This window comes from Coenobita brevimanus, chromosome 55, assembly GCF_032717465.1.
Source record: "Coenobita brevimanus isolate Jiangsu-jjx chromosome 55, ASM3271746v2, whole genome shotgun sequence".
Lineage (NCBI taxonomy): Eukaryota > Metazoa > Arthropoda > Malacostraca > Decapoda > Coenobitidae > Coenobita > Coenobita brevimanus.
In genome coordinates this window covers 33899014-33926920 of record NC_137008.1, presented here as the reverse complement: position 1 = coordinate 33926920, position 27907 = coordinate 33899014, and the positions used below count along the sequence as shown (strand labels likewise).

General features: G+C 42.3%; 1 protein-coding gene across 1 annotated transcript in view; it reads left to right on the top strand.

Annotated features, from left to right (window-relative positions):
- The window catches only part of HUWE1 (HECT, UBA and WWE domain containing E3 ubiquitin protein ligase 1), a 1134422-nt gene that overhangs the window by 434333 nt on the left and 672182 nt on the right, over positions 1-27907 (top strand). The window contains exon 26 of the mRNA XM_080273518.1: positions 4461-4915. Coding sequence (XP_080129644.1) covers positions 4461-4915 — 455 coding nt within the window. The remainder of the gene's footprint in view (positions 1-4460; positions 4916-27907) is intronic.

Below are 27907 nucleotides of genomic sequence, written 5' to 3'. Positions count from 1 at the left end.
ATTGCCAACCCCTTACCAGCACAGATGTCCACCAAAGCACTACCATTCCCATCTACTTCCGCTGGCACACCCCACTGACCAACCACTCCATCCACTCGTACATTCCCGACTTTGCCATTCATGTCTCCAATCAACAGCGTTCTCTCGCTCCTCTCAAACTTGTCCATACATGCTTCTACTCTCGCCCAAAACTCATCTTTCACTCTTGCCACTCGATCCTCAGTTGGAGCATACACACATACAATCGCCCATGCTTGTATACCTACTTTCATCCTCACCCATACAATCCTTGCACCCATTGTTCCATACTCTCTTATATTCTCCTTCCACTTCTTGCTTATCATCAGACATACTGCCTCTCTTGCCCTCTCATTCTCACTGACTCCCGCACATATACCTACACCGTATTCCCATTCTCTCATCCTTTCACCTTGCCATTTAGTTTCAGTCAATCCACATATATCCACTTTTGCATCCTCAAGCACCTGGACAATCTCTCTCTCTTTCACTTCATCATTCACTCCTCTCACATTCCACGCTCCTACTCTCAGAATGTCCTTTGTCCGTTCCTTAGTCGTCAACGTATGGTCCGTCCGGGTCCGAGGCGCTTTATTTGCTTTTTTAGTTAGTTCTTTTTACGGGGTGGGGCACTAACCCACCACCAACCCTTTTAGTCGCCTCGTACGACAAGCAGGGATACTGGGGGAGTATTCTTGAAACCGCCCTACCCCCAGGGGGGAATATTGCGAGGATTCGAACCAGCGCTTGCAATATATATATTGTATATATAATATATATAATATATATATTGTATATATATAATATATATATATATATATACACTACAGAACATCCCCACATTACTTATGTACCGAGTTCGCGGTCCCATTTGTACACGAGAATCCTTTTTTTGGGGGGGGGGGGTTACACGAATTCAACTCCTTGTAAGTGAGATGGGCAGCGAAGAGTGGCCCAAATCCGGGGTTACTCTGAGTACACAACATTGCCTCCCCAAGAAGCGATAGCAGGTAAAGGTCTATCTGTCTATCTATTTATCTATTGCCAGACATCATAATCACGTAAATGGTGGCCATTTGACTTTGAGTTATTGGTTTTACAGGGAGGGGCACTAACACTTCACCAACCCATTTATTGACATGTAGGGAGCATGTATGGGTTGGTTATATGGTTACCACCCAACATTGTAAATGGTTTCTTGGCTTACAGGAAACCATTTGGCTTGTCACTCAATGTAAAGCCACCTGTACAGGATATAAGAGCTATAAGAAGTGACAGGAAAGATGGGAGATACAGGAAGAGAGGAGGGCAGGCACAGAAAATGAATGATAAAGACTAAGAAAGATTAGGCAGCACTACATCAAGTGAGTTGATGATTGTTACCACCACCTACCACCAAAGATTTACCTAGTAAAGCCATAATCTTGCAGGTTTACTTTATCTTAGGTAATATGTCTTAGATAGTTTCCCTGTATAATACAATACTTAGGTCTGAAAGGCATCTCAAGAGTTACCTATGAAGTGGGTGCCGCCCACATGTAATTTTTCCCATAAAAATGTGTATTCACAGTACGCAAATTCCTAGTAAGCTACATCCTCTGCTGCCCATGTCGGCACGTACTAGGGGGATGTACTGTATGTACAGTACTCGTCAAAATTATCGAGCGTCTACCGCCGGCGCACAATACTTATGGCCAAAAAAGAATCACCCATTTCAGGGGGTAAAAATTGAGCCACAAGTTTGCGGCGCTAGCATGACGTCACGGTACCCTGAGGCCTTCCAACGAGCTGGTTGGTTCTCGCCTCAGTCGCCCACGGGCTGCCTGAGAGAGGAACTCCGCCGCGTCTCCCTCTCAAATTGCACCATTTTTTACTGAGTGTCCCGCATTGTTTTGGCCTTCACCACTTTGTTATGGCACCTACCCGTGAACTAGCGAGTGAAATCATATCCCAGATCATTGCTCTAAAGGAGGCAGGCCACCAGACAAAGGAAATTAGTGAATTAGTTGGTGTGGCACGATCGACAGAGGGTCATTGATGTGCGAGGTTTCGGTTGGAAAACAGTGGTGAAGTTCCCACAAAGAAACCGCGGTCTGGTAGGCCTAGGAAAACTTCCCCAAGGTCTGTTAATGTTTTGAAACGTGCGGTGGAGTTTAATCCTCTTGTGAGTGCAAGGAAAATAAAGGAGAGCAACCCGGAAGTGTTTGGTGAGGTGTCTGTGAGAACAGTGTCTCGTAGGGTCCATAAACTTGGTTACACAAGTAACAGGCTTGTGAGAAAGCCTCTTCTCACCAAGAACTAGAGAATTCGTAGGCTTGCCTTTGCTAAGAAATATCTAAACTGGGGTGAGGAGCAATGGTTGTCAATGTTGTGGTCTGATGAGGCAACGTTTAGTGTTACCTGTAACAGAGGAGCACGTGTGTATCGACGCAAAGGTAGTGACCCACTTGATCCACGGTACATAGAAAGCACAGTTAAACATCCTGATCCACTCATGGTATGGGCTTGTTTCTCTGGTCAAGGTTTGGGGAAGCTTGTTGTGCTTCCCAAGAATGTTAGAGTGAGTCAGAATGTTTACCTGGAGCTTCTGTGTGATCATTTACCAGACTCATTCGAGCTAACAGGTGCACGAGTGTTTCAGCAGGACGGTGCATCTGCTCAAAAGGCCAAATCGGTAACCAATTGGCTTCGTGACTGTGAGGTATCACTCATGAAAGACTGGCCAGGAAATACCCCAGACCTCAACCTGATTGAAAACCTCTGGTACCTCGTAAAGAAGAGTCTCCAAGGGAAGGACGTGAGCCCTCTGCCTAAGGTGGAAGCCGCCATTCGTGACTCCTGGGACAAAATACCCCTCCAGCACCTCAGGAGCCTCGCCCTTTCACTTCCAAGACGTCTCAGGTTGGTGAAGAAACATAAAGGCTACCCTACGAAGCACTAAAGGTAAATAAAATGCATTATTTATATGTTTTTTCAATATTGAAAGGTTTGTTTCTTAGGAGGGACGCAGGGCGCTCGATACTTCCGACGAGCACTGTATATATATATATATATATATATATATATATATATATATATATAAAATATACATACATCTCTCTCTCTCTCTCTCTCTCTCTCTGTACAGTATATAATATACTGTATACAGTATATATATATATATATACACACTCAACCCCCTGCTATTGCGCCTAATTGGTCACAGGAAACGTGCGTGATAGCTGAACTGAACAATCAATGGGAAAAATTCTAATTGGTTTTTCGGTGGCCCATTTTTCTAACTTTTAACCACTTTATGCCTACGATTTCCTGCCAGTCTCTCCTCTAACATGAAATAAAGCATTATTATATTAATAATAACAGTATAATGAATAAATAAACAACATAAAAGGCCACGAAATTTATATAAGGATTACAGCTTGGGTGGTTTGATGGGTTCCGAGGCTTGTGAGTGGCTTAGTAGCCGCCAGATCTCTTTGGCTGTCTCCATTTCTTTAGTGTCCACAGCTAAAGGGGGTATCACATGGTACCTTATATCAGGAATGGCTGAGGAACATTTAAGTGGAACAAAACTTGGACTCTATCACACACGTTCCTCACACTGTCGTCAGAGCCCCGTCTTAGTTGTAAACACGTGATTATTTTATCGACATCACAGTTTTTTCGGCATGAGAAATGTTAACTCTTTATAAGGGTTTCAAAACGATTGATATTTATTCTAAAATACAGTATTAATAAGTATTCAGCGTTAGGCTACATTTCAGTGCTGTAGTACGATATATTCTTTCGAGCCGAATGGGTTTTGGTCACTGTTTTGCCCATTGTGTCCTTGGCAAGAATCCGTTCAGATGCATTGCAAATGCCCGTGCTATAATCGGGAATTTTACTTCGTTACTGTTCCGTTTAACCATTGTATCCTCTGCAAACCTCGTATGAAGTGCCGTGTGAATAAGTTTCGCTTAGCCTGTCTTCAAACTTGACGCGTGATAGCAGTCTTGGGGTGCGTGATAGCAGTCTTGGGGTGCGTGATAGCATGTATGGTTGTGCATTTGATGTGTGCGTGATAGCAGATAAGTGTGATGGCTGAACGCGTGATAGGAGGGGGTTGAGTGTATATATATATTATATCTCTATATTGTATCTCTATACAGTATATCTATATACAGTATATGTATCTGTCTACCTGTCTCTACCTGTCACCTGTCAGTTTATACTATCTATCTATCTATCTGTCTATATATATATATATATATATTGGAGTTTTAATTAATGGATCATGGTTTATATATAATTGTGTATATACTGTATTTAGGCCTATATGTGTAAATATCTATCTATCTGTCTATCTATCTATCTATATATATTTATTTATTTATATTGTATTTATATTGGAGTTTTGATTAACTGATCATGGTTTAAATAATACTGTTTGCTGTTTCAAGGTAAATGAAGAATCTGGTAATCGTCGTCCAGTCATGATCACCATAAAAGACAAAGTCATTGCCGAAGAGAAGAAAAAACTACCAAATATTATGCCCAAGGAAGAGTCGAGCCAGACCACAACTGGGGAGAGAAGGTTGGAGGAGGATGGCTCGAGTAAGGTGGAAGCTGAGAATGTAGAAACCACAGAAACTGCAGCTGAGATTGAGGGGACAGACGTGGTGGAGAACTCCCAGAGCACAGACACCACGACTGCTGTTGCTGCTATCCTTGGTAGCATAAACACAAATGACACTGTATCAGTTGTTGCTGGGGGTGAGGAGAAGATGGAGTGCGAAGATGAGGATACCACGGCCACTACCACTACAACAACTGCCACTGCTGGACAGGAAACCAGAAGTGTGGAGGTGACACCTATTGATGGCCTGGGAGAAGTGCATCACCAGGCAATGATAAGGTTAGTTTCACTTGTAAACTTGCCTATAGAGGAAAGAGAACCAGGTCTGACTATAGCATTTCCTTTCAGTACAGCTTGATATAGGCAAAGCTGAACTGCTGTGGGCAGTGAACTCATTTAACTGGCATAATTCAGCCAACCCCTACACTGAATAAAGTGAAAAGCCAGAAATTGCATAGTACCCCTGCAGTGGGCTCAACTTTCAGCGTAGAGCTGTATATTGCTGTACTATCCATCCTGACACTCCATCCAAAAAACTTCCAATGAGTAAAGGATTCAAATCAAGCACAAAATACAATACAGTATTGATACAGGACATTCACAAGCACTAATTTCTGCTCAGGGATGCCCCCTTCATACCCCTGTATACCCAGGGAAGAGGGGAGGGGGGAATGAAATGAGCTACACCCACCTCTGCCTCAGCTCCCAACCCTCCCCCATACCCCTACCCAACCCTCCAGCCTCACCAAGTCTTTCTGCTGGCAGTTACTTCTCAAGCTGACCTCATTCTTAAAACTCTTGTCACACTACATATACAGAAATGTAAAACATTAGGATATGCAAAAAGTATATATTATAACTATCAATATGCTGCAGCAAGAAATTAATGCATTATAAGGTTGAGACTAGAACAGTCTCGTAAACAACACCCACCCCAGGACTCATGCATTGGGCCCACTGTTTATTTTGTTCACACACACACACACACACACACACACTCACACTCACGCACAGGGCTCTTGCTAACTACCGATGGTTGGAAACCATTTGGCTCCTAAGGTTTCAGATTTACGAGCCAAATAAATTTTTAGTAGCCACACAGACTACGTGCAGGAATATTTTACGAGCAATAAATTATTTAATTACACATTGTGATGATTAGAATCATATAATGAGGTTTTAAACATTCACAATGGCAACAAGGAAAGAATAATCGATCACAATGAGCTTTTTTGTTCATTTAAGTGAGATTTATTTACACTGTAGTTTCCCGGGTTTTGAAGTGGATGTATTTTCTCCTCACCAAAAGGTGACTTGCATGTAAAATTTATTCGCCGAAGGGAAAAAATACTTGCATTTGCAAGCTGTGGCTCGCCAAACAAGAGCCCTGATGCACACACACACACACACACACACACACACACACACACACACACACTCACTCACTCACTCACTCACACACACACACACACACACACACACACACACACACACACACACACACACACACACACACACACACACACACTCACTCACACACACACACACACACACACACACACACACACACACACACACACACACACACACACACACACACCTGTGCTCTCTCTCTCTCTCTCTCTCTCTCTGTTCTTTCCTAATTGTATCTAGACAGGAATGAGTCAAGCTCGTACTGTCGTGTGTTTTGAACGATTTTTATCATCCGTCTTTTAAATTTATGAATTATATTTGCACACTATTTCATTCAGTAGTGCATTCCACTGATCAACTGCTCTATTTGGGAAATTGAATTTCCGTACGTCTTTAGCACCTCTCTTCGTACAGTTTTCTGCGGTGTTGCTTCCCCATGGGTTATATACTCATTTATGTCTATATTCTCTTTTCCTGTGATGCATTTATATAACATAATCATGTCTCCTCTTTTCCTTCTTTCCTGTAATGTTGGCAGATTTAATTTTTTGAGTCTTTCTTCATAGCTTAGGTCTCTTAAGCTTGATACCCATCTTGTAGCAGTCCTTTGTATTTTTTCAGTCTTATCTATGTGTCTTTTGAGATGCGGATTCCAGACGACTGATGCATACTCCAGAGTTGGTCTGTGGTCTGATGAATGATGTTATTTTTCTCAGCATGTCTTCATTTATATATGTGAATGCTACCCTCATATTAGCAAGCAGTGTGTACAGCTACTGCAAATTGACTTAGGATCTCCCCCTACAAGATAATAAAAAACAGAAATCATAGTATATCACAATGTTTGTTCATGTAATGCCATTCATTAATATGAAATCATATTTCCCTTGTTTTTCAGGACTAGTTGGGTGCATTTTGGCATGGAATCACTTAGATCTTTAAAGTAATCTAAGGACATTTCTTTGCACCAAATATTTGTCAGTTCAGCCTTGAGGTTGTCCAGTTTGGGTGTCTTCTTCTCTGCCATGATTTTCTTCATCTTTGCCCAGCAGTTTTCTATCAGATTTAGATCCAGACCATTGCCAGGCCAGTCAAGGACCTCAATCTGATTATCCTGAAGCCAGTTTGTCACCTTTTTTCATGGGACATGGAGCTGAATCGTGCATGAAAAAGTCACACCCATGAATAGCAAAAAAGCTTAACAAATGATCATTCAGAACTTGAATGTACCGGCCACCATTCATCATCAAGTTCTTAGGAAGAAAGTAGAGGCCTCCCCCTCCCATTTCACCTGAGAAACCCCCCCCTACCATTACTGATTGTGGGTCTCTAACAGTCGGCACTTTGTAAGCGGTGTCATATCCACTACGGGAAGCTGGGCGATGAACCTTGGCAGAACACACGTGGAACACTTGAAATGTGCTTTCATCAGAAAACATAACTTTTCTCCATTCATCCGATGTCCAGTGTGCATACTTCTTTGCAAAGTGAATGCGCTGCTTCTTCATGTGGTCAGTGAGAAGCAGTTTCTTGGCTGCGTTGCAGCTTGGCAAACCCAGCTCCTTTTGCAAGCTGTGTTGGATAGTTTGAAATGAGATGTCTTGTAACAGCTGGGGATGCATTCTCTTCAATTCTGCTGCTGTCAGTCAAGGATTCGTGATTACTTCCCTCTTCAGATGGAAGTTGTCCTTTTCTTTTCACCGCCATGCTTGTGCTCTGGTACGACATCAGGTGGCAGGCCGCGCGCTTCACCAAGAATCTTCGTGACGGTCGACTTTGTTCACAAATCGTGTTGATAGGGATGTTATCCTGCCTCCATGCAATGATACAGGCCCTCTCATCCACTGAGCGGTACTTTCCAGGCATGACAACTCAACTCTAGGAAAATAACATGGCAAACAGTAATGCATACAAAAAAAGAGGTAGGTGTAGGCTCAGAGCTACGGGAACATATACTCTCACTCTCACTTCTGGGCAAGCAATGATGTGCTGAGTGTTTCACCACCTCCCGCCAACACCAGAGGAGTTGCCAGTTACTTCTTGCCCCCAAAATTCACTACGTAGAAGTGAAAACACAAAGCAAAGACAGACAACTCTCCCAGAGCAATGCTATGTGTAGGTCCTAAGTCAGTTTGCGGTGGGTGTACAACTGTACATGTTCCTTACTTTTTCATTTATGTGGCCAGCCAGTGATAGTCTGTTATTGATAATCACTCCTTAATCTTTTTCTCTTTCTGATGTGTGTAGGGTTGCACTCTCCAACTCATAGTTCCAGTCTGGTCCTTTTTCACTTTTACTGAATTTTATTATATGGCATTTGTCCATATTGAATTCCATTTGCCTTCTGTTGCTCCATTCATTAAGCTTATTCACTTCTTCTTGCATCTCTGTGCAGGAGTCTGTGTTTGCAATTTTCCTGTGTATTTTTGCATCATCAGCATATTGTAATTTCCCTTTGTATTTTTGCATCATCACCAAACATATTTAGGTAGCTTCCATTTCCAGTATTGCTGTGTATGTCATTTATATATGCTAAAAACATAATTGGTGCCAGCACTGAGCCCTGTGGAACTCCACTTGTCACTTCTCACCATGATGAGTAATTTCCCCTTGTCACGGGGTTTTTAAAATAGATCTGAATTTTGATATAAATGGTTAAATATTATTTAAATTGATATTTATATTCAATAATATTGAAGCGCAGAGACAATGATTGTCTTGCTACATCAAGCAACGATTACTTTACGCTGGCTTGTGCACGATTCTCTAAGAACGAGAATTTATAAACTTTCTCAACAGTACACAGCAGAGACTAATTACTCACAATTGCTGAATTACTGTACTGTTAGCCTCTGGAGAAAGTTACATCACCCCTGACAATAAATAACTAATACTAATAATAATAACATCAGGTTCTTGCTGATGCATTAACTCCTGGCACAACGGATTTTAAGTTAATACAACAAGACTGGTCTAAGTACCAGTTATGAAAGCAAACGTTTATGCAAGCTAGGAGCTATATGGAAAATAAGCTTAATTATGGAGAAATGAAACAAGATTTTTACTCTACATTAAGCTCAAGAAATAGAAGTTAAATTTATTAATTCTATCTATCTATCTATCTATAGCCCGACGCCCTAATCCCGCAAAGGGTGGCCGCAGACAAAACGCCTCCAAGTCACTCTGTCACCCACCATTTGACTCCCCTCCCCCCAACTCATCCCCCCCTCCCTCATATACCTCTCAACTCCATCCCTCCACCTCATCCTCGGTCTACCCCTCCCTCTCCCTCCCTCCACCTCACCCACATACACCCTCTTAGTCAGTCTTTCACTCTCCATCCTCTCCACATGTCCAAACCACCTCAGTGTATTTCTCCTAATCTTTTCAACCACATCCACATCTACCCCACAACGTTCCTTCACTTCTTCATTCGTCAACCTGTCCCTCCATGTCACTCCACATGCTCCTCTCAAGTAACTCATTTCCACTGCTCTCACTCTTGACTTGTTCCCCTCTTGCAAGGTCCACGCCTCGCTTCCATACGTCAGGGTAGGGATCACAATACCATCATGCAGAGACTTCTTAACTTCCATACTCACTTCCCTATTTCTCATTACTGCTTTCAGCATGCCTACAACCTTCCTTCCCTGCTGTACCCTTTCACGCACTTCATCCCCCAAAGTTCCATCCTTACTCATCACACTACCCAAGTACTTGAATGCACTCACATTCTCCATATCCTCACCATCCAACCTCACTGCACACTCTGTGACTTCATTCCTCTCAAACACCATAACTTTACTTTTGTTTACATTAACTTTCAGCTTCCTCCTCCTACACACTGTCCCAAATTCATTCACCAAACCTTGCAACTCCCATTCATCTTCACTCAACAATACTGTATCATCAGCAAACAGCAACACCGGAAGCTTCCAAATCTCACCCTCATTCGTTAGGGCCACCCCCACATCCACTGCCCTACCTTGTACCTCCTTTACGACCCCATCCATATATATATTAAACAGCCATGGAGACATTACACACCCCTGTTTCAGTCCCACATTGAGATCAAAGAACTCACTCAGCTCACCAACCACTCGCACCGTAGCCCTAGCTCCCTCGTACATACTCTTCACAGCACTCAACAATTTCCCCTCCACTCCATATATTCTTAATACCTTCCACATACCTTTCCTATCTATTCTGTCATAAGCTTTCTCCAAGTCCATGAAGGCAGCGTACACTTTCCTTCCCTTCTCTAGATACTTCTCCACTAAACAAATTTAACATTACATTTCAAATCAAATTAAATGAGACGCACTCGCTCACTCACACAGAAGCTAAATACTTACGCCTAGGAAAAACACCTTAACTAAACTCTTAAGACTACAAAATACACAAAGGAAATACTAGTCAATGAATGCGGTGTATCACCCAAAGCTGGAGAACTAAAGGTGGGAGCTTGGAGAAACTGTAAGTGGAGTTTGGGTACTAGCTGACCTCTCGCACTGCTGCACAGGTCCTGTCTCCGTCACAGCAAACACTAAACTGAATTCAAATAATGTATGGGCAGGAAGCACGAGCCACCGGAAGAAGGCGTGGCTAACGGTTTATGCAAGCAGAGGCGAACGATAAAGAAACAATTGTATCGCTCAGTAGCGCACTTAGTGACGTGCATTAAATCGGTCACTTTTGAAAGTGACGAATTATTTGAAAAGTATACCCCGAAATGGAGAGAGAAACGGTTAACTGAGCGATACACAGTGAGTTTTCCACTATTAGTTCGTGGCTTCTCACAAAAAGGAAATGTCGCGAATTGATTCGTGACATTACGCCCCATGAAAATTAAATCTTTCTTCCTTCAGAAGAAAGATTTCAATATACATACATATAAATCCTAACTCAGTCACACAAGATTCACACTGTGGTGTGTGTGCTATCCTGCTACAGGAGAAAGTCGCAGTCGTCAGTGAGCGAAAAAACCTCGTATTTACGTTAATAGAAGCAAGCTTGAGGGAAAAACTCCGTGACGACGGTGAAAATCCTGTACTCAGGTCAAACTGAGCGAAAATTCGCTACATTTACACTGACAACTAATTGTTGTGTAGCGTGGTGTATGTAATACACGGTGTAGGTGTGACAGTTGTAGTGTAACTGTACCTACGTGTAAAATGACACAGTAAATAATAATATGGCGACGACGAAGACAGAGGAGAAGAGGCGGCAGCGTGCGGCAGACGATCAGCTGGTCCGCACAGCAAAACTGCTACACCCATTGCTGAACCTGCAAAACCAATTGAGGTGGAGCATCAAAAGTGTCAATGGGACAAAATTCTTATTATGTTACAATTACTCTCTCTGGCTAGCAGTCAGTATATGCTATGAAAAGTACGCTCGAGGTCGCCATTAATTTTAGCACACGATTATGGTCGGCAAGTTGAGAATCCCTGTGCAAACTCGGGTCTTCCATAGCCTCGAACTGCACACGGGTCCTCAACCTGTGCCTCAACCTACAGTACTTATATTAATATCGGAGAGCTGAGAAACCTTGTGCAAACTTGGGTCTTCCATAGCCTCAAGTCGCCTCTGCAGAGTTCTCACTTCCCCCTTAACCTACAGTACTTATATTAGTATCGGGAGCTGAGAATCCTTGTGCAAACTTGGGTCTTCCATAGCCTCAAGTCGCCTCTGCGGAGTTCTCTCTCGAACTTCCCCCTTAACCTACAATACAATACTTATATTAGTACCGGGAAGCTGAGAATCCTTGTGCAAACTTGGGTCTTCCATAGCCTCAAGTCACCTCTGCGGAGTTCTCTCTCGAACTTCCCCCTTAACCTACAATACTTATATTAGTATCGGGAAGCTGAGAATCCTTGTGCAAACTTGGGTCTTCCATAGCCTCAAGTCGCCTCTGCAGAGTTCTCACTTCCCCCTTAACCTACAGTACTTATATTAGTATCGGGGAGCTGAGAATCCTTGTGCAAACTTGGGTCTTCCATAGCCTCAAGTCGCCTCTGCGGAGTTCTCTCTCGAACTTCCCCCTTAACCTATAATACTTATATTAGTATCGGGAAGCTGAGAATCCTTGTGCAAACTTGGGTCTTCCATAGCCTCAAGTCGCCTCTGCGGAGTTCTCACTTCCCCCTTAACCTACAATACAATACTTATATTAGTACCGGGAAGCTGAGAATCCTTGTGCAAACTTGGGTCTTCCATAGCCTCAAGTCGCTCTGCGGAGTTCTCTCTCGAACTTCCCCCTTAACCTACAGTACTTCTATTAGTACCAGGAAGCTGAGAATCCTTATGCAAACTTGGGTCTTCCATAGCCTCAAGTCGCCTCTCAACTTCCCCTTAACCTACGGTACATATATTAGTACCGGGAAGCTGAGAATCCTTAAACTTGGGTCTTCCATAGCCTCAAGTCGCCTCTCAACTTCCCCCTTAACTTACGGTACATAACATGTATGTACAGGCCCTGGACATAATGTGTCCTGTGGGGCCAATGGGCGAGACGTCAGGTCTGCACCCACTTCACCACTACCCTGTCTCTCAACTGACTCAGAGATTACAGGTGTGGTTATGAATGGCACAGGAAGGGCATGTCCCTGATTAGTGGTGATACTTTGGCACACACTACAGGAACGGACAAAACTATCTATGTCCCGTCCCATCCCTGGCCAGAAAAAGTCAGCTCGGATACGGCCCTGGGTCTTCCTTTTGCCCAAGTGACCTCCTGAGGCTGAACAATGACCCCATTGTAACACTGCTAGGCGGTACTTGGCGGGAACGACAAACTGCAGTCGAACCTCGCCCTCGGGTGTTCGTGACTCACGGTAGAGTCGTCCTTGTTTGCGAAGGAACTTGGCTCGACCTCCCCGTGAATACTTAATCACTCGACCCTTTTGTTTGTTCCGCACGGCAGCAAGTGTCGGGTCAGAATGTTGTTCTTGCACAACAAGTTGACTGCACATCAGATCTTGCGGCGATTCAATGATCACTGGGGTGACACAGTCTAGAGCCTCAGTCATGGCTCGTGTCACCGCAGCAGCCGAAGTCTGAGTAGCGCCATCGGAGCAACTATCCTTGACTCCATTAATATTGCCTACTATTAAGTCAAATAGAGGCTCTGGCATGACAACTGCAAGTGTCATACCAGTATAAAATGGAGATGCCACCTGGATACATGCCTCAGGGAACAATCTCACTGATCCATCAATAAGCTTTGCATGGATCTGTCGACCTGTATACTGCTCAGGCCGAACTAAACTCTGCTTAACAGAGCAACCTGAGGAACCATTGTCTCTCAGGACCTTCACAGGAATGCCTCCCACAAACCCTGGCTGAACAAGGAAGGTACTGTCACCTGTGGGAGGGCCTGTGGAGGAAGCAGCTAGCCACTCATGAGGCTGCTGAATTGATGTGGCAAACATTGTGCCTTGAGGGTTATATTGGGAAGATGGAACATTGGCCATCTGTGGAGGGGGGTTCACTGTCACTGTGGGACTAGTGAACTGTGGGGAAGTACCCACACTGGTAGGGACGTGACCACCAGGCTACTGCTGAGGAATGAAGGCTGCATTCGCTTCCTGCCTCTTTTGAGCTGGTGGTGAAAAAGTTTGTCCCGACGGTCGGTTGCGTGGCTGATACTGCTGCTGGTTAGGGTACTTGTTGTACCTCTTCCACTCAGGTTTCTGAGTGTTTTGCCCCTGGTCCTTCCACTGCGGTTTTGGACGTTGGCCATTACTCTGAGAACGGCCTTGGTGCTGGGATTCAGTCTGAGACGGCTTCCCAGACTTGGCAGTATCTTTTCTGCTCCAGGTGTTTTGCTTACGAGCTTGATACCCGTATGCAGTAAAGAATGCGTCAGCCTTCTCTGCCATTTGGCTGGCATCTTTCACCTGGCAGATCTTAAGCTGTGCTATGAGCTCAGCAGGCCACGACCTCTCTAGCTGTGTACGCAGCATAAGGTCAATTATCCCCTCACGCGTGGAAGGAGTTTCATCTTTCTCCATCCACTCATTTAAGTAAGCTGTGAGACGATCAAGGAACTGAACAGCTGTCTCCTTGTCTTGGAGACGAGCTCGCATGAACTGAACTTTGGCGTCGTCTACTGTGAGACCATACGCCTTAATGAGTGCAGCTTTCATCATCTCATATGTGAGATTGTCTCCACGAATTCTGTGGAGAATATCGAGGGCAGGGCCCTCAAATAGGCTAAGAAACTGAAGCCGCTTAGCTGCCTCATCCAGTTGATATAAGTCTGCCATGTCCTCAAAACGAGCTATGTACGGCTCGATTCGCTCGCTTTCCTTGTATGAAGGAAGCTTGATGCGTGGGGTCGCCAGGACATGTGCAGGGAGAACGCTCGTGGAGCTTTGACCAACTGCACCAGACGTGTCTGAAGCCAAGGAATCTCGCTTGAGCTTCAGCACTTCAAGTTCATGTTCTCGTTCTTTGTCTCGTTGTTCACGCTCGTATTCGCGCTGTTCTCGCTCGTGTTCGCGCTGTTCTCGCTCGTGTTCGTGCTGTTCTCGCTCTTTTTCTAACTCGAGCTCGCGTTGTTTCTGCTCGTGTTCGCGCTCCTTTTCGCGTTCCTCACGCTGTTCTCGCTCGTATTCGCGCTGAATCCTACGCTCTTCACGAGCATCTTTCTCACGTTCTTGCTCGTAATTGAACCGTGAGAGAACGTAACTCTGTATTTTCTCTGGGTCTGTGAGACCCATATCTTTGGCTTCCTGTACAAATACAGCGGTAGCCATGGCGCTAATTTATTAAGCAAAACCGAAATTGAGTACTGACTGCTTAGCGACGAATACTAATAAACACAAGTAAAGAGTACAGACACAAGCTAGTGGTGACCAGTCTTATCCAGTTAACTGGCAAAGAATAAATAAAAAATGTAAATGACTGGGAAGACTCAATAATAAACACAATGGGTACGGCGACTTCCCAGAAGCGAATAAAATTGTCTGGCGTTACCAAAAATAAACTAGAGTTAAGTATTCTATTGATTAATAAAGCAAAATTCACTTGCTAAATTAAGGGTAAACACCAGTAAGCTTGTGCCTATAAACTTTAATGATAAATACCTAAATATGAATGAGTGAGCACTATCTCGTGAATAGCTTTAGAGCTAGGAGTTAATATCCTGGAATGAGGTCGCCAATTGTCACGGGGTTTTTATAATAGATCTGAATTTTGATATAAATGGTTAAATATTATTTAAATTGATATTTATATTCAATAATATTGAAGCGCAGAGACAATGATTGTCTTGCTACATCAAGCAACGATTACTTTACGCTGGCTTGTGCACGATTCTCTAAGAACGAGAATTTATAAACTTTCTCAACAGTACACAGCAGAGACTAATTACTCACAATTGCTGAATTACTGTACTGTTAGCCTCTGGAGAAAGTTACATCACCCCTGACAATAAATAACTAATACTAATAATAATAACATCAGGTTCTTGCTGATGCATTAACTCCTGGCACAACGGATTTTAAGTTAATACAACAAGACTGGTCTAAGTACCAGTTATGAAAGCAAACGTTTATGCAAGCTAGGAGCTATATGGAAAATAAGCTTAATTATGGAGAAATGAAACAAGATTTTTACTCTACATTAAGCTCAAGAAATAGAAGTTAAATTTATTAATTACAAAAACAAATTTAACATTACATTTCAAATCAAATTAAATGAGACGCACTCGCTCACTCACACAGAAGCTAAATACTTACGCCTAGGAAAAACACCTTAACTAAACTCTTAAGACTACAAAATACACAAAGGAAATACTAGTCAATGAATGCGGTGTATCACCCAAAGCTGGAGAACTAAAGGTGGGAGCTTGGAGAAACTGTAAGTGGAGTTTGGGTACTAGCTGACCTCTCGCACTGCTGCACAGGTCCTGTCTCCGTCACAGCAAACACTAAACTGAATTCAAATAATGTATGGGCAGGAAGCATGAGCCACCGGAAGAAGGCGTGGCTAACGGTTTATGCAAGCAGAGGCGAACGATAAAGAAACAATTGTATCGCTCAGTAGCGCACTTAGTGACGTGCATTAAATCGGTCACTTTTGAAAGTGACGAATTATTTGAAAAGTATACCCCGAAATGGAGAGAGAAACGGTTAACTGAGCGATACACAGTGAGTTTTCCACTATTAGTTCGTGGCTTCTCACAAAAAAGAAATGTCGCGAATTGATTCGTGACACCCCTAAGCACTCATCTCGTTTCCCTTTTACTGAGAAAATCTTGCATCCGATTGTACAGATTACCTTGGAGACCATCTTGATGGTACAGTTTCCATAAAAGTCTTTGGTGCAGTACTTTGTCAAATGCCTTCTTGAAATCTAAATATATGCTACCTACCCAGCCATCTCTTTTCTGTATTATTTCTGCAAGTCTGTCATTGGGGGAGGCAGTGGCAGAATCAGTAGAGAGGCAGCCTGCAGTACTAGTGGACCCAGGTTTGAATCCTGGCTGGGGCAGGGAACAGTTTAAGGATTTGAATTTCTTAAAAAGCAGGCTTTTTTGATCTACCAGATGACCTGCCGACATGTCATAAAAGTACCCCTGGTAATACCAGTACACCAATCCTGTATGAAACAGCCATAGCACATATTCAATATGGATGGTGGGTGTTAGTGCCAAAGTGGTGACATGTGGAGATGTAGGAGGACTGTTGGGCCCCTAGGAGAACTACTGGAACTTGGGAATAGGCCTTCAAGCCTTTGCCCAGAGTCGGATGCATTTATAAAAAAAAAAAAAAAAAAAAAAAAAAAAAACAGAGAGAGAGAGAGAGAGAGTAAATAGGTTAGTAATACATGATTTTCCCATTCTAAAACCAGATTGTCTTTCTGTTATCATATTGCAATTTTCCAGGTGATTTACACAAATTCTTCTTATCAGTTTTTCTAACATCTTGCTGACAATGTTGATCATTGATACTGGACGGTAGTTAAGTGGATTTTATCTATTTCCTTTCCTGAAAAGAGGCACATTGTTTGCATTCTTCCAAATATCATATAGTTTTCTTGTCTTAAGGATTCTCTGAATATTAAATGTAATGGACTGCTTTGCTGTTTTGCACATTCCTGTAATACTCAACACGAAATCTTGTCAGAGCCATTTCCTCATCTCTTCCTGGACCTCTTGTTTCGTTGTATATATATTTGTTAATACATGTGGGCATGCTTGTTTGTTTTCATCTCTCGAAAATCTACTTTCTGTAGTAAAAACAGACTGGAAATTTTTGTTTAGTACTTTACAAATATATGGTAGAGTACTCATTGATAGGGTTAGGCATATGACAGAGGAGTTAGTTGGAGAAGAACAAGGGGGATTTAGGAAGGGAAAAGGGTGTGTAGATTAGATATTTGTTCTAAGATGTTTAGTGGAGAAGTATCTAGAGAAGGGAAGGAAAGTGTATGCTGCCTTGATGGACTTGGAGAAAGCTTATGACAGAATAGATAGGCAAGGTATGTGGAAGGTATTAAGAATATATGGAGTGGAGGGGAAATTGTTGAGTGCTGTGAAGAGTATGTACTAGGGAGCTAGGGCTATGGTGCGAGTGGATGGTGAGCTGAGTGAGTTCTTTGATCTCAGTGTGGGACTGAAACAGGGTTGTGTGATGTCTTCATGGCTGTTTAATATATATATGGATGGGATTGTAAAGGAGGTGCAAGGTAGGGCAGTGGATGTGGGGGTGGCCCTAATGAATGAGGGTGAGATTTGGAAGCTTCCGGTGTTGCTGTTTGCTGATGATACAGTATTGTTGAGTGAAGACGAATGGTAGTTGCAAGGTTTGCATGGATGAGTTTGGGACAGTGTGTAGGAGGAGGAATCTGGAAGTTAATGTAAACAAAAGTAAAGTTATGGTGTTTGAGAGGAATGAAGTCACAGAGTGTGCAGTGAGGTTGGATGGTGAGGATATGGAGAATGTGAGTGCATTCAAGTACTTGGGTAGTGTGATGAGTAAGGATGGAACTTTGGGGGATGAAGTGCTTGAAAGGGTACAGCAGGGAAGGAAGGTTGTTGGTACACTGAAAGCAGTGATGAGAAATAGGGAGGTGAGTATGGAAGTTAAGAAGTCACTGCATGATGGTATTGTGATCCCTACCCTGACGTATGGAAGCGAGGCGTGGACCTTGCAAGAGGGGAACAAGTCAAGAGTGAGAGCAGTGGAAATGAGCTACTTGAGAGGAGCACGTGGAGTGACGTGGAGGGACAGGTTGACGAATGAAGAAGTGAAGGAACGTTGTGGGGTAGATGTAGATGTGGTTGAGAAGATTAGGAGAAGTACACTGAGGTGGTTTGGACATGTGGAGAGAATGGAGAATGAAAGACTGACTAAGAGGGTGTATGTAGGTGAGGTGGAGGGAGGGAGAGGGAGGGGTAGACCGAGGATGAGGTGGAGGGATGGAGTTGAGAGGTATGTGAGGGAGGGGGGGGTGAGTTGGGGGGAGGGTAGTCAAATGGTGAGTGACAGAGTGACTTGGAGGCGTTTTGTCTGCGGCCACCCTTTGCGGGATTAGGGCGTCGGGGTATAGATAGATAGACTTTACAAAAATCTTCATTGATACAGATTTTCCTCTCATCCATGATGGATTGTATTTTATCTTTAACTTTTGCTCTGCTTCATATTTAGCTGTAAAACAACTTCAACTGATCAATACTTTTATTTATAATGTCTGCCTCAAACTGCCTTTGAGCTTCTTTCCATATCCTTGTATAATCATCTCTTTCCTACTTGTAGTTATTATATGCTTTTTCACTTTTATGTTGTCTGGATCTCTTTTCTCCTTTGCATTTATACAATCATTATTCAACCAGTTCTTTATCGTTATTTCCGTTTCTCTGTGCAGTTGGACATAGCTAGGGACTTCTGTTTCGTCAAATTCACAATTTTTTATATATAACATTTATATCTTGTCCTCTTAGCTTCTTTTCCCAATCTATATCCATAAATTACTTCTTTAGGTCATGATAGTTGCCATTTTTGTAGTTTAGCCTCTTTCTGTAGTTTCCATTATCTCTATCATATGCTATCCTGAAATTGTAATCTAGTATTGCATGGTCGCTTTTGCCGAATGGAGGGTGACACATTATATTGTCAGTTTCATTTTCTTGCCCAGTAAATGTGAGATCCAATATTGAAGGGTCTTCTGGTCCTCTTTTTTCTGGTGTTCTCCTTTACATGTTAAGTTAGAAAAAATTCTTGTTTAAGATCCAAAAGCTTTTAATCCCAACAGCATTCTTGGCTTTTTACATCTAGAGTATTCCAGTTTATATTTGTTTTAAAATCCCCTGTTAGTGTAATTCTTTTAGATTTTTCTTGCATTCCATATAGTTGGGTTCTTAAACTCTGAATTGTCTTTTCTGCCAGGTCTTCATATTCACCTCTATCGTATGTGTTTGTCTTGGGTGGCATATATATTATAGATTTGCCACAATTAATATCACTTCTGGTGTACTGATCTCTACTGCAACTAATTCAGCTTGTGAGTTTATGTCTATTTCTGTCTCTTTTACTTGAAGTCTTTTCTCTGGTATTGTCATAACTCCTATTTTTTTTAAATTTCTGTCTCTTTCCCAAATATTGTACTCAGTCAGATTTAAAGAATCATTTTATTTTATTGGGGTTAATATTTTTTCTGTTAGACAAATAATACAAGACTCATTTTCTGTGATATAATCCTTTGTCTCTAATAATTTGGATACCATTCCATTTACCTTTGAGTACATCAACTTCGCCATATTGTTCACCTGTTTGACATTGGTTGAGTCAGCTGTCTTGCATTTATTTAGTCCCTGCTGTTTGTGTGATTTTTTAAATTGCAATCCTATTACTTTGTAAATAATTTTACTTCTCTCTTCGTCTGATCGGGCATCATTCTTTCTTTTTGCTTCTTCCCTCATTTCCTTGAGCAATCCCCATTCCTCTTGAGTTAGACACCTTTTTATCCACACATTTTTGTACTCCTCTGATTCCTTAAGTGAGTTAGCATTTTTTAATACCACTTCTACAGTGTGTTTCTTTCAGTGGCCTTGACTTGTTTCTCTTATATTTCCCTAATCTCTTAAATTCTTCTCATCTTTCTCACAGATTTCCTTTGATACTACTTCCAATATGCTCATTATATTTACCATCTCCCTGTTGTCTCTGGTGATTCTGTTCTATATTTCTTCTTCATCTTTTCCAGCGATGACTATAGGTTTGTTAATTCCAGCTGTTTCCTTTATTAGCCTTGGGTTCTTCCTTATGATGTCCTTCACGTCTCTTGTCGTGTCTTTTGCTTCAGCCTTGTTTTTTTAGATCGTGACACGTTTTGGCTCCTTCTGCCCATGTGTTTTGTACTTCCTCTATGTAATTTTTCATCATTTGCCTGGGTTATCTTCTCATCATTGTCTCTGCTTTTTTCTGTCATATTACCTGCTTGTCCAGTTATGTCATTATCATTATTGTATTCCTTCAAAACTCTCTCATGGATAACTATTGTACTTCCCGTTTTGTTTATTTTCTTCCCCAGAATGTCTGCCTCAGCTTGTAACTCACCTGTTGTTGCATCTTCTCTGTTTAATTCCTTTACCAGTTCCTCATTTTTTTCTTTTGTTGGTACAATTCCTTCCTTATTTCATCGAATTCCAGTTTGAAAGTCTCTTCCAGTTTATTTACTTTCTCTGCTAATATATTAAATGTAATCAGTTCCACCAGGTCTGTGCAGTCATCATTTTGTTTTTTATTATTTCTCTTCCTCTTACCTAGTTACCCATCCTGAAAGTACGCCATCTTATGCCCTTCTTGACAGTACCCCATCTTATAGAAATATACTTTCTACTTACAGTTTAGCATCTCCATTGTCAGTGTTGGATTTGCCCAGCGCTTGTCCGTTTACCCGACACGGCGCCTGTCATCTATTGTCGCCGCAAATTCCTGAGGGCTCTGATTATTTGATATACTTTCTTTGGACTGCTTTTTTGCCTCTGCTTGATCTACAGTCATCAATAATTTAGCTTAGTACCGAGCTTGACTCATATTTACATACATCTAGTTTCTGCAGCTAAGCAGAGCGCAGGGCGCAATGACACACGGGTGCTCTGTCCGGTGATCCACTAATTTGTGTGTGTGTGTGTGAATTGTATCTTTACAGGAATGAAGTCAGGCTCGTACTGTCCCATGTATTAAACCATTTTCATCACACATATCCTTAAACTTATGAATGTGTGTGTGTGTGTGTGTGTATTTACCTAATTGTATTTACCTAATTGTGATATGCAGGAAATGAGCTATGCTCATGGGGTCCTGTCTGTTTCTCAATAAGTCAAATTTTGCTTTAAACACGTTTAAGTTTTTAGACTGAACGATCTCTTTGTCCAGGCTATTCCACAGGTCTGTACATCTATAAGGAAAACTATATTTCTTGATATCCTTCAACCAGCTTGGCTTCTGTTTCATTCCGCATCCTCTTGTTACTCTTATCCCATACAAACAGATCTTCTCTGTCAGTTTTATCTACTCCCATCATGACCCTCAACACTGCAATCATTTCACCCCTCTCTCTTCTTTCCTCTAAGGAAGGCAAATCCAGCTTTTCCAGCCTCTCTCTGTACGACATCTTCTAGACTGGGGACCATCTTGGTTGCTGTTCTTTGTATTTTCTCAATCTTGTTTGTATCTTTCTTTTTGTGTGGGGACCACACTACCGCTGCATATTCTAACCTGGGGCGGATCATGGCCACTATCAATTTTTTCATTGTCTCCTCATCCATGTAATGGAGTGCTACTCTTATATTAGTCAAGAGTTTATACATCTCTCTGTCTTGTTAATGTGTTTTTCAGGTGGCAAACTATCCTGGACCAGCACTTCAAAATCTTTCACTTCTTTTGCGATTGGTTCATTACCCATCAGATAATTCAGTGATGGTCTCTTGGTACTTTTACCCATTTCCAATATTTTACATTTCTTTGCATTGAATTTCATTTCCCATATACAGCTCCGATGATGTATCCTATCCAGATCCTCCTGCAGTATTTTACAATCCTCCTCAACCTCTACCTTCCTCAAGATCTTGGCAACATCAGCAAAAAGACTTGCATAACTGTTCACTCCATCTACCATATCATTTACATAAATCAGGAACATTACTGGCACCAACATTGAGCCTTGTGGAACTCCACTTGTTACCTCCCCCCATCCAGACATCCTATCCTTTATTACTGTCCTCATTTGTATGTCTCACAAAAAGTCTCTCATCCATTCCAGGAGGTTCCCCTTCAATCCTCCCATATGCTCTAGTTTCCATGTTAGTCTCTTATGGGGTACCTTGTTGAAGGCTTTCTCCAAATCCAAATACACACAGTCACCCAACTGTCTCTCTCCTGTAGTATGTCAATCGCTCTTGAGTAAAAGCTCAACAAGTTGGAAACACATGACCTTCCACTTCTGAATCCAAACTGACTTTCAGCCAAAATATTCATCTCTTCCAGATATTTTATTCATCTATCTTTCAGGATTTTTTCACACAATTTTGTGACCATGCTGGTTACAGACTCTGGTCTATAATTCAGGGGTTCTTCCCTGTTTCCTCCCTTATAAATTGGTACCACATTTCCCCTCTTCCATTCTTGAGTCACTTTCCCCTCTTCCAGAGAACACACAATTAAACTGTGAATCTTATCTGCCAATTGTTCTCTGCATTCCTTCAGCACCCAGTTAGAGATTCCATCTGGTCCTGGGGCTTTCCTTACATCTTGAGTGTCCAGTAATTTATACACTTCTTGTACTTCCACTTTTATGTCTTTTATCACTACATTCCTAGTCACTCCCTCCCCTTCCACAAACTCCTTTTCATTAGTGAAAACTAATTGGAACCATTTGTTCATTATTTCTGCTTGCATTGCTGCATGTTTATAGACACCTCCTACTATCAGTTTGGTGATTCCTTCCTTTTGTTTCAATTTGCCATTGACAGATCTATAAAACCGTTTGGGTTCATCCTTACGTTTGCCTGTTATACCTTTTTCAAAATTCCTTTCTTCCTCTCTATGTATTCTTGTGTATTCATTTCTAGTCCTTCTGTATTCTTTGTTCTGTTGTTACCTCTCCTCCAGTTGTTCCATGTCGTGTGGCTCTCTTTTTTTTGCTATCATACACCTATTAAACCACTCCTTTTTCATGTTTTCTTTCCCCCTCACTCTTGGCACAAATTTTTCCACTCCTGAATTATAGAGGTCTAGAATGATACCCGACTTCCTTTGTATCTCCCTTGTTTCTCTGAATTTTCTCCAATCCGCATTTTCGAAAAATTTTCTCAATCCTGTAAAGTTTGCTTTCCCAAAGTTGTACCTTCCCTGCCTATACAGCTCGTCTCTTGGCTCCACGTTCCCTGTTATCATCTGGAACTCAGTGACCACATGATCACTTTTTCCAATAGGACACAGATATTTCAAGGATTCTGTTACATTGGGTTCTTTGGTAAACAGTAAGTCAAATCTTTCTGGTGTGTCCCCACCTCAGAACCGTGTCTCTTCTCAATGTGCGTCATCACATTGTTCATTGTTATGTAATTATAATAATATATTGCTCCACGAATCTTCGCTGCCTCCTGAGTCCCATTCCTCCCAGTTCACCTCTTTACAGTTAAAGTCAACCATCAAAATTATATTGCTGTTTTTCTCAATTTTTTTCTGTAAATAACTAACCATGTCTGACATCATCTCCTGGTATTCATCGTCATTCCATGCTCTTGTCTTAGGGGGAACATACACTACTGCCATATCTCTCTTGCTGTTCTCTCCAGTTTCTAATTTCATGTTTATCACTTCGGCCCTGCCTTCTTCCATTTCCATGGTATCTACATTTATGTTGTTCTTCACTGCTATCATCACTCCTCCTCCCATTTTTTCTTTTCTGTCTCTTCTCCACCATTTGTATTTACCATCTCCCATACAACAAATACAAGAACTCAACACTCAGATAAACAATAAAATATCAGAACAGCAAACACTGAACTGGAAAAATTACCTCCCAACACTTGACCACAAAACAAACATCAGTAAACTCTACAAAACACTAAACTGCATCACACTTTCCAACAGCAACACCACACAATCACACATTGCCATCACAACAACAGACACCATACCCTCAAACAAACAACAAGTAAACACTCTCATCAATCACTTTTCACAAGTCAGCCATCTAAACCCGCATCCCGAAGACCGACGTATCATCCAACGTAAGAGACAGTTCCCCACAGACCCAGCCGAAGCACATCATTAACAACCTCAAGCACTCATCTGTCTGCGGACCAGACAACATAAGCAACATTCACCTTAAACACCTAGGACCACAAGGCATACAAGCACTCACCAACATATCAAACTACAGCTGCTTACACAACATAATACCCAACATCTGGAAGCATGCCAATATCATCACTATCCCTAAACCCAAGAAAGACCCCACATTACCCTCCTCACATCGCCCCATTACACTCCTCTGCACCCCCTCTAAAGTCTCTGAACGACTGGTACTACAACTAGTCACACCTCACGTTCCCCTAGCCCAGTCACAACATGGCTCTAGGCCGCTACACTCCACAAACACCCTTCTTACAGACCTTACACAGAGAGTTTTCAATGGCATGAATTCAGCTAGGCCACCACACAGAACACTCCTAGTCACACTAGACATAAGCATAGCTTTTGGTGCCATCCCCCGCCACAACCTCACAGACAAAATACTCAACACAGACATGCACAATAACACAAAAAGATGGCTGGCAAACTATTTAGCAGGCAGATGTGCACACGTAACATTTGCCGGTCAGTCTTCTAACATCAGAAACTTCACAAACGGCGTCCCCCAAGGATCTGTTTTGTCCCCTACACTCTGCACGATGTACCCACACCCCACACACCAGAGATACACTTGGCTTCCTATGCAGATGATATAACACTTACATGTACACACCAAAGTGCAAACACAGCTGCACACATCATTCAATCTTACCTCAACACACTCCACGAATGGTTCACCGCAAACAGGCTCTAAATAGCCCCAGCCAAATCTACAGGGACTCCTCTCGTAAACTGGACAGCAGAACACAATCACATCCCACACCTCACCATAAACAACACCCTCCTACCACACACACACACACACACACACAAAATCCTTGGTGTAACATACATCAGTGTCATATAAGCAACACATCACAAACATTAATAATAAAATAACACCAAGACTCAATGCTTTGAGGACACTTGCCCAGACAACATTTGGACACAGTAATGAAACCACCACGACAGTATACAAACAATACATACGTTCAGTGATGAATTATGCAAGCCCTGCCTGGGCTTCTAACCTCACTAAAACACACTACAACACTCTACAGACCATACAGAACAAGGCCCTAAAAATAATCACAGGCTGCACAGCTACTACACCCACAGACCACCTACATCAAGAAACCAAAGTCCTCAAAGTCAAGGATCACCTAAACATGAGAGGCACCCAGTTTCTTGCTGCAGCCTCCACAAACCCACAACATCCACTATAGTACATGGTAGCACATCCACCCACACCAAGAAACATCAAAACAACACCCAGCACACGATACCATACACAAATACTGTCATCTCTACCCCCTCGCTCACCTCAGACCAGCTTCCAGAAGCATATCCATATTCAGATCACTCGCCGCTCCATTCAGTCACTTAAAGACAACACACAGCTGCATGCACGGCCTCCTGACATCCAGCCTTCTGAATCCTATCTTCCTCGTGAGGACAGGGTCCACCTGGCCAGGCTGAGATGTGGGCACCATCCAGCCCTCTTAAGCTACCGGAAGAGGCTGGATGACTCAGTTGCTGATGCCTGTCCAAGATCCAACACAGCACCCGATACTATTAAGCACATTATGGAAGACTGCATTGCACACAATCACCTACACCACCAACACAACATACACTCTTTGAGAGCTCTGTGGGAAAGCCCAGTCTTGGCCATGGCCTTCCTAACGGACTCGGGACTGTTCGGCCAGACTGCCTAGGGAACAAAAACTACCAGTACTACAGTGGATCATTCGTGAGAAAAACTATACTGTCTGTCACTGATTAAGATGTTAGATTCAAATGTTTTAACAGTGTGGTTATTAATGACAGTTTCAGATACTGTACCAAGATGATTGCTATGGGTTACTAAGCAGAGGGATCATAGGAGCTTCTTTTCTTGCGAATTAGGTAGATGTTGGCTTCTTTTGAAGAATTAGGGAATGAAAAAGTACAAATGCATAATCTGAATAATTTTCTTAATATCCCAGGAGCATTGCTGAGATTCAAAGGGAACCAGGAAAAAATTTCGAGAAAGTTGATTTTTTCAGGAAAGTTACTTGGAACCTTGTTAAGTCAGAATCCACAAACATTGTAAACATTCCACATGAGCTAACCCTATGGGACGAAAATCCAAGATGGCCACCAATGGTGTGGGATGCTTACATAGCTGTGGAACCAGAAGTCAGAGATGGTCATGTAATATCTTTTTTTAAGGGTTTTTGGGTATAATAAAACTATTTTTACCATTATATCAATGATTTATGAACATATATTTAAGATATGATCAAGGTAACGTACTATTTTAAACAAAGGTCAACAACCTTTATCAGCAGCAGTTATTGAACTACTTCTAAATAACACATTTTTTTTTTTTTTAGTATCGTAACTAGTTAAGGTCGCAATTATAGCATAGAGACTTAGTATCTTCTCCAGCATGTGGGCTTGAATTAGCACAAGATTGGCCAGTACGCGAGGAACACATAGGTGTATAGTAGAGCCCTTCTTTCTGACATTTGCATCTCTTGCCACACACTTGTTTACACCCACATGACACAGAAGAACATGCTTTGTTGCTACTGATCTGTCAGTCAAAATGGGATTGATCATTCCACCTTGAAGTTCCCAACCCCAGTTAGTAGGATTTAGATCCTCAACATTGCCCGACGACTCCTGAACTGCAATGTAGGCTCGATATGAGTGGTACTTTGCTGGTGAGGATGTGGGAGGTAGGCACTGAAGTTGGAAGCTGCTGGATGCTTTGCTCATCCTCAGCAGATACCACACAAATCTCAGCTTATCAAGTGTTGTTCATGTCGGATTGGCATCATATAACTTCAGTAAGAATATTTCCTCCACTCAGGCTACTTCATCATGGCTGGCATCCTCCAGTCCTCACTTTCCAAGATTGTCATAGCCTTCTTTTTGCCAGTGCAATATAAGGCAGAGACTGTGTCACATCTGGTGATAGCATGTGCTATTAATACGTGTTGTTGGGTGTGTGGATGCTTTGCCTGCTGGATGCTGTGTAAGCTGTAAATAGAGTCTCTTGGATACTGCATGTAGATATTGTCTGTTGTGGCCCTATCAGCCAACATGACAAGCAGCTCTGTATCCTTTGCCACAAGTCGTCCGATATTCCCAGCAAATGCCAATGTTGCGTTGCGTATTAAGTAGTCAGCATCAGCCTGACTTTGACGGCAAGCAACTCTTTCAGATGTAAGCCGGTCCTGCAACCTACTGATTAACCATACTTGTGTCGCGATTTGCTAAGATGGAGTCTTGACTGCCCGTGACTGATGTGTTGAAAGCAAACACTATATCTGTAGAGACATTTGGATCAGTGCAACGGTTCTCTTCAACCACCATGGTTGATGAGGTAAATCTGTGTAGCCATCAAAGCAGACAGTGCATTCTTTGCCATAGTTAATGAGTATGTGATTCACAGAGCTGTCACACGCGTCACCGTACATGCAGTCCACGGGCCATGTCACATTTTGCAGCAAAT